Source organism: Actinia tenebrosa, unplaced genomic scaffold (assembly GCF_029948245.1).
Source record: "Actinia tenebrosa isolate PJP-AT-01 unplaced genomic scaffold, QUT_ActTen_1.0 PGA_scaffold4__44_contigs__length_22323623, whole genome shotgun sequence".
In the NCBI taxonomy this organism is placed as follows: Eukaryota; Metazoa; Cnidaria; class Anthozoa; order Actiniaria; family Actiniidae; genus Actinia; species Actinia tenebrosa.
The window spans coordinates 12,065,919-12,073,567 of record NW_028292581.1 but is presented as its reverse complement, the minus strand read 5'-3'; the positions used below and the strand labels follow the sequence as shown (position 1 = coordinate 12,073,567).

The following is a 7,649-nucleotide window of genomic DNA, read 5'->3' as shown; positions in this document are numbered from 1 at the left end:
TTGCGTTTCCTGTGAAGCGCCTTGGGATCCAACAATGGGGTTGCGGGTATTTACCTGCGCCCCCAGGATGCAGTACACGAATGCTTCAATGCTACGGTTAATCCTGGCTAGGTTCCTTAAGCCTTTTCCTTTCATTAACACAAACGGATCCCAAGTGCCGGGGTAGTTTGTTTGAATTCTAGTAATTAATGAATTATTACCCTTATCACCACCCATATCGCTAAACTCTAACTCATCACTTGGATATTCCTGATGCCCGTAGTCGGCTGGCTTCTCGCCGTTGGCACCCCAAACATAAACAATGCCAAGCCCATGCGTCTTACCCTCCTTATAACGAAAATCTTTTTGCTGTGGTTTGAACTCATTAATTAACCTTTCCAGGGCTGCGGAGTCGTAGCGGTTATTCATTGGATTAAATGCCTTATCTCCCGGTAAAGGTACGTTAAGCTCCTTCAACAGCCTCCTTACCGTAAAGGCAACGTGAAACCGCATAAATGAAATGTGGAACATGTCCGCGGCAACACCACAACCTTTAGTGGCAGCCCAAATAGCAAAGTTTAACTGCTGTGGCCAATACCGCATGTTGGGCCCTGCTAACCATTCCCTGGCCTCTTTACCCGACGTATGCTTCAACATCGTATTCTTATAGATATTCCTTACTATTACGTCAAATGATTGCTTACCCACTAAAATCTCTAGATGCGTTACCAATTTTTCAAAATCGTTTACACCACCTTCAGCATCGTAAAATGGGTAATCTTCCTTGTTCATTAATAGATCCCTTGGGAAATTAGGTGCTTTATGCTCGGGTTTTGGCGGCCTTTCTTTATGAACGGGCTTAGGTGTTGGGGGGTGTACAATCGGTAATTGCTGCACCTGATCGACCAGTGTAGGTTTCAAATCCTCATTACTGTACATCCTAGAGCCGTTATAGTAAATCCCATCGGGTCTTCTTTCGAACTTACTAGCACCCGCATGTGGAAACATCTTCCTGAAGGCCCTCCAATTCCAGTAATCCCGGTTGTCGTGATGTGGCTGCTCCTGTATATCATTCCCAAAAGCGTCGTACATTAGTATATATAATGGATGTTATACCATCAGCACCTCCACTCTATCCTGATTTACCTACAAAACCCAATGAATTGAATGCCGAGAACTTCCGCTTGAATAAGGCAAATCTAATCCTGGCTTACTTGGAAGGGCAAACGAAACACTACGAAAAAGTCCGAAAAAAGTACGTCAGAGCCCGAAGCATTTTACATAAAATCGCGATAACTTCCGGCTCCATGTCCGTGGCGTTAACAGGCTCTGGCGTTGCTACTTCGCTTACTGGACCGGGAATAATTGTTGGAGTTCCTTTGGCTAGCGTCGGCGCCGTCTGCGGCATCGTTTCCGCTGTTACAACAGGCATTATGAAACAGTTGTCAAGCAAGATATCCAAGCATGACACGACAATAGCTCTGTCAAGGGCTAAAGTAAATACTATCACTGACCTTGTCTCAAAGGCTTTGCGTGACAGAAAGATAGACGACGTAGAATTCTCGCTTATTCTGGTCGAAGAGGAAAAGTACGAGAAATTAAAGTCGGATATAAGGAATAAAAAAACAGTTGTAAAAGATCTTTCCGAGGAATCTCGCAAAAAGATCTACCAAGAAGCAAAAGAAGAGCTTCAAAGAAAACTCGCTCAGTAAATATTTACTTTGAAAAGAGCGTGACAGGATTCTATTTACATATTGAACGCCGACTGTCTGGGTCATATGCGTAATCGAATGTCTGAAGCTATCATTGACGTCAGCACATTCCTGAGCGCCGTAACAACGAAGCCTCCAAAAAGTAAATTTCAAATCTACTTTCAAACTTGCTGGTTGTTAAGGCGAAGGGGTATGATTGGAATGTTGTCTATTGTCTTACACGTGAACAACTCATTATTCTTCCTAGGCACGCCACTTCCACCACGTGAAAGTAAAAACCCGCCTCGCAGCTGTCATATTATTACGTCAGTCGTCTTGGAATCCATCCTAACAGGGGGTGGTTGGGGTCAATTTTGTAAAATATTTCATAGATTACGTCAGGGTAATAAGGAATATCCTTATCCAGCTGACAAAACATCCACTCGGCTCTGCTCATATCAGAAACCTCAGGAATAGACTTACCGGTAATTTCAGACAAAAGATAGGGAATAGCTTTGTAATATTTCCCTAGCTTTAATTTTTCCAGCGTTTTCCGTAGGCTTTGTGGTGTTGGCTCTTCTAAGTGGTTTATAATTCTTTCCATTACTTCGTTGTCTAAATATACCGGCCGATGACCTTGAATGTGACTCATCCAGCCTCTGAAGTATTTTATTCTTTTGTATGGGGTCTTCTTACGGCCTCCATTAGCGTAATACTGCTCTCTGGTGGCATTTGGTACGGCATTACGAATATTCTTACCACACTCGTAACACTGTGCTGACGTGTCGTCTTCTATTTGCATTTTTTTACCACAACAAATATACTTATTTGGCTTAGTAGGTACAAACTTGGGTTTTAAGCACTTTATACAGAAGTCAAAAACAAACTCTTTACAATCTTCGCACTCCATATATAGACTAACATATTTTACATAGACGCGGGATGCGGGTAATCGCGGTACGAATCGAGGGGGGTACTTTAGACGGGTAATCCTCCGGTGGTCGTTGCGCTGGAACCCCCATCCCCTATACTACTGTTTCACCTTTTCCATCTTTTTCCTTCACGTGCAGTCTATCGACTTATCACTGTTTTTAGTAGCTATAAAGTTGCACATCGATACTCCTCTACTACGCCATCCAGTGTGCTAAAGGCATCCAGAAATTCATCCTTAAAATCAAAGTCGAGAAATATCCGTAATAAAGTCAAGAACAGAACACACGTCTAAAAAGACAGTATTGTCAATATACTAGGGCCTCACTAAAACCCCTATACAATGTTGATAGTTGTATGCTCTAAAGCATATACCCCATTCACACCAAGGCTTAAACATGTTTTAAAGAAATAATATCGCTCTGGGATCATCACGAGTACCCTACATTTCATATTCCGGCTGCGTTACCAGCGTGGTTGGTCCTTGTAGTGTAGTGGTTAACACATCGGACTAGAATACCGAAGACGTGGGTTCGAATCCTGCCAAGGGCATTTGATATTTTTCTCTTATTCTCTCTATTTCATTATATACACACCGAACGCATAATTTATTACTACTATACTATGTTTTAAAGAGGTTTAACTAAACAGGTTTGGAAAACTATCTACGAACTAAAACTTTATCTACGGTAAAATAATGCATGTAAACTATCATTTTGTCTTGCTCTGACAATATTTTAGAAAGTTTTATTATATTGTGGGTTTCTAGTTTCTCGATTTTTTTCCTAATGAAAACATAGTTTAACTAAACACGTTTAGGTGTGAATGGGGTAATAGTTTCAGTTATCCGTTATTCGTGGTTTTCTTCACAAAAATGTTAGTTTTTGTGAAGAAAACCACGGATAACTAGAGAAACCTTTGTAGTACAGGGGTGCTTACCATTTTACCCGGAAAACCCAGAAATTTCGGCTGGAAAACAAATGATATGCATCATTCGGAACAAAAAGTTCCAGAAAACTTGGTTTTCTGATTGAAGTAATCCACTTTTCCCGCTCTTTTTGGTTCTTCCGGTAGACGCGAGTACCATTTTTCGAAGTCAACGTTTCCCGTTCTTTTCTTACCATTAAAGAGAATTTCTAAACGGATGGTTTGTTTTAAATGGTAAGCACCCCAGGATGCAAGCAAAGTACGTAATACACGTAACATTGAAGGGGAAAAGATATGCAACTATCAAAACGTTTTTGGAGCAAGTTCAGCATTTTTTTCTTACTTTGGTACATCCATGTTTTTCAAACCAATGGACATAAGCTCCAACGTCATACATCGTTCTAGCCTTGGTCATCACATCATCCAAGAACCCCATGATCCTACTCGAGTTTAAGCAGAGCGTAAGAGATTGAGCATCACGTGACCCAGCAGCACTGTACTGGCCTGAGATACAAAGAAAACAAAAAGTACAGAGAAAAAAAACATTTCTGGTCAACACCTGTCTGGCATCTATCACCAACGTCTTAAAGTGCACATGAACCCTTCGACAATACTTTCAGTACTGATTCTGCATAAAGTAAATAGTTGATTGGTAAAATATTTCTTGATTTGAGTGATGCGTCTTTAAGTTATGAAGGTTTATACTTCCAATATGTTAATGATGATGACGTCAGGTAAGGTATTTGAGTGTTTTTGTTGTAACTAGTAATACTAAATGCTGGCCATTTTGAAAATAAAAATTGTAAATAGCTTTCATGTAAACCATGAGTAAAATAATGATGCTTTTTAAATACTGTTTCTATGAACCAGTTCGATTTTGTATATTTGATTAAGCCTTAATAGACGTCACACTCATTAGCATATTGGAAGTATAAACCTTCATAACTTAGAAACGCATCACTCAAATCAAGAAATATTTTACCATTCAACTATTTACTTCGTGTAGAATCAGTACTGAAAGTATTGTCGAAGGGTTCATGTGCACTTTAAGTGCCAACTCGGGAGTTTGCTAGGGAAAGGTGTGTGCTATAAAGAGCAACCGTTAAACAAATATTTACACTCTGGGGAATGACAGGTGGTCTGAAATGGGAATAAGTATTATTAAGAAACTTTGACCCAGTAGCCATCAAAAACATTATGACCAAGTTAAAGAGGTCTATCAAGATTTATATTAGCTAGAAACATACTTATCCAGAAATCAAGAGGGAAAGGATTCCATTCCACACATCCAAGTGCGTTTTTCAGTCTCTCTTCTATCTTGGTCACAGAATCTGCAAATGGCTTTTCTCCTGCACCCCTGGCAATTAGCAGTGAATTCAAAGTTGAGAACTGCCTACCATGCTTGTCATAGCGACAAGTAGAGTGTAACAACGATTGAGTTAGGGCCTCCCACGTGACTTTAGCCTTGGACATGTGATGAATGGTGGAGAACTTCTTGGATGGTTCGGGGCACACAGACCTCAACATTTCCCATGGTTCATTGCCAGTGGAAACATCAACTGTTTCACTCAATGAGTCTGAACTCCTAAATGTTGATTGGTTTAGACTTGTATTATCTGGATATGAGGGAAAGCCTGAGGACTTGGATGATATACCTCTGTAGCGCAGTAGAGCAGAAACAGTAGCTCTTGGTTGTTTTTGCATTAAAGACTCAGAACCATCTTCATCATGTACAATGGAGCCATCACAAACAAATGAATAGTTTGATAATGTTGAGCTTGCAGACAATCTGTCCCTAGTTTGTACAGGGTTGAGGGAACTTCTCTTTTGGTTGGTAGCTGCACTCCTTTCATTATGACTCAAAACTGAACTTGTTGAGGAAGTATTTCTTCTAATACTAATTTTGGTTTTATTAGTTGAAGTTTTTCGCAAAATCTTTTTTGGTTTCTGGCCTAGGGGGAGTAGAACACCTGCAAGACTTGCAGCAATCAGCTGGTTCATGTCCTTCAGGGATACGTTGCTGCTGGGTGATGGATGTCTGGACGATGCAACAGCACCCGTGTGGGCTATGAGGTGACGCAGAACATCATCATTACTGAATACTACAACACAGTCAGCATTCCTAAAAGATAAAGCAGCTTTAACTGTCAATTACAATGATTGGCTGCACTACTTTATGTATATATGACTATTGTTATCATTCTACTGTTGACATTGTTTGCCTGTCTCCTTGCTGTGTACATTGTAAATCTCCCTGGAAGAGTTTACATATACCTTTCCAAAAACACAGTCGAGTGTTTTTAAGAAAACTACAGCTGATTTTACTTGCAAGCAGCTTTTTCCTTATTGAATGATACAACAGTTAAAGATTTCAAGGTCTTCAATATCAATCTTGTGATATTGTTTAATCATCCAACCCAAATCTACACCATGTATAGTGTGAGTCACAATTATCTATATCCAAGATAGATAATGGGCCTTTTTCATGTGGTAGTGATGTTGATTTGAACAACAGATTGGACCACAAGTTGGCTTGCATTCAAGTAATATTGAGAATAAATTTATGCTGGACAAGCAAAAGTTTTTATTCTTATAAGAATACACCAGTCTATGATCATTAATTTGATAAAGGTCCGAGTATCTGAAGCATTTGCTACAGTATTACATGTCCATCTGGCCATATCTTGGGAATGGTCTATTAGATCAATTAACTTCTCAATATCTTGGTGGCATAGCTAATAGAGGGGAATGGTTATGAAACCTATTGTTATAGGTCTTTGCTCACTTTTTTCAAGCATGAACGTGCACAGTCCTTTGTATTACAATTGTTTTACCATTGTTGGCAATGGCTGAGTAAACAGAAAAAAGAAAAGGCTGACCCCTCCCTTCCCTCCCCCTTAACTAAATGTCTCCATACCTTTGCAAAACAGCAAGACTCAACAAGGAGTTATAATTTTGCAGTGGACTATCCCCTGAAAGATGAGGGGATACAGCTACTGACATCACATGGGCTAGTGGATAAGCATCACGAAGGGCTTCAACAAGATGTGAACCAAGTCCTGACCCTGTACCTCCTGTCAAACTGTGCATCACTATAGTACCTGCAAAGCAAAAATGATAATAACAAATATGAAAGGAAAAAATAACCTTTGACCAGAACTCAGCAGGGACAGCTGAGTGTAATTTTGATTGGGAGGGGTTAAAAATTACTGAAGGCAGAAGAAACCCATGAAAAAGTCTTAAACTGAGAGCCTTGGAAGTGCAATTTCTAGTGTTTTGAGGAGCATTAACAACATATTTATTGCATTGGCTATTCATATTTTAAATAGCAAACAAGTTAACAAGTTCAAAATCCCCCCCCCCCCCCCCCCAATGGTTTGTTAGCCACTGGATATTATGTAGCGAACTATTAAAAAACGAAGACGATAGTTATGAGCCCACTTTTTTTTTCTTTCTTTCTTTCTTTCTTTCTTCCTTTCTTTCTTTCTTTCTTTCTTTCATTCTTTCTTTCTTTCTTTCTTTCTCTCTCTCTCTTTTCCCTTTTCTTACAACAAAGACAAGCAACACAGTTGTTTACCTACCTGCAAAACAATCACATCTTTCAACTTCCTTCCTAACCACGTCCATTGTCCTATGCAAGAGAGATGTCTCTTCCGTCTCTCCTCCAAGGCCATAGTAACCAAGTGCAAAATTATTCCCTCGTCCACTCTGACCAACTACCATGTTTTCTTCCCTGAACAAATTCCCGCGTTTCTTATCACTTCTTAGAGTATTTCCAATTACTTTTGGCTCACTGTCTACACAAACACACCTCAGCTTGCCGTCTCTGTGGCTCAGAGGGTGAGAGACACTGTGGTTGTCAATGAGAGTCATTAGTTCGTGTGATATTTGATTCCCACACTGACCAACTGGCAAAATGATTGAAGACATCTTTGTTATCTTTGAGGCTTTGATTGAAAAAAATAAATTCTAAAGTGCTATTTTGATCTCATGGAGCTTAAGAGTTAAATGATTTAAAAATATCATGATTTTTTGGTTGTAATAATGTGAAAAATAAAATAAACAAGGCTTGTGTAATGTAAGTTTTGAACCGAAACTCCCGCCATCTTGTTCGGCTGGTAT

General features: G+C 39.7%; 1 protein-coding gene across 1 annotated transcript; it reads right to left on the bottom strand.

Annotated features, from left to right (window-relative positions):
* Positions 1 to 2,518: 2,518 nt before the first annotated feature.
* LOC116293411 (uncharacterized) lies at positions 2,519 to 7,627 on the bottom strand. Its single transcript, XM_031700834.2, has 5 exons — positions 7,109 to 7,627; positions 6,445 to 6,628; positions 4,775 to 5,649; positions 3,871 to 4,031; positions 2,519 to 2,837 (listed from the first exon to the last, which is right to left on the bottom strand). The coding sequence occupies exons 1-5, from the start codon at positions 7,455 to 7,457 to the stop codon at positions 2,769 to 2,771; spliced, it is 1,638 nt and encodes a 545-aa protein (XP_031556694.2). The 5' UTR covers positions 7,458 to 7,627; the 3' UTR covers positions 2,519 to 2,768.
* Between the last annotated feature and the right edge of the window lie 22 nt (positions 7,628 to 7,649).

What these genes read in the sequence shown, in the direction of transcription:
- LOC116293411 (XM_031700834.2), bottom strand. Translation starts at nt 7,457, where the DNA reads ATGTCTTCAATCATTTTGCCAGTTGGTCAGTGTGGGAATCAAATATCA. An exon ending in AAGATGTGATTGTTTTGCAG is followed by an intron (nt 6,629 to 7,108) that starts GTAGGTAAACAA and finishes TTTGCTTTGCAG; the next exon opens with GTACTATAGTGATGCACAGT. An exon ending in CCCTCTTGATTTCTGGATAA is followed by an intron (nt 4,032 to 4,774) that starts GTATGTTTCTAG and finishes TTTGTATCTCAG; the next exon opens with GCCAGTACAGTGCTGCTGGG.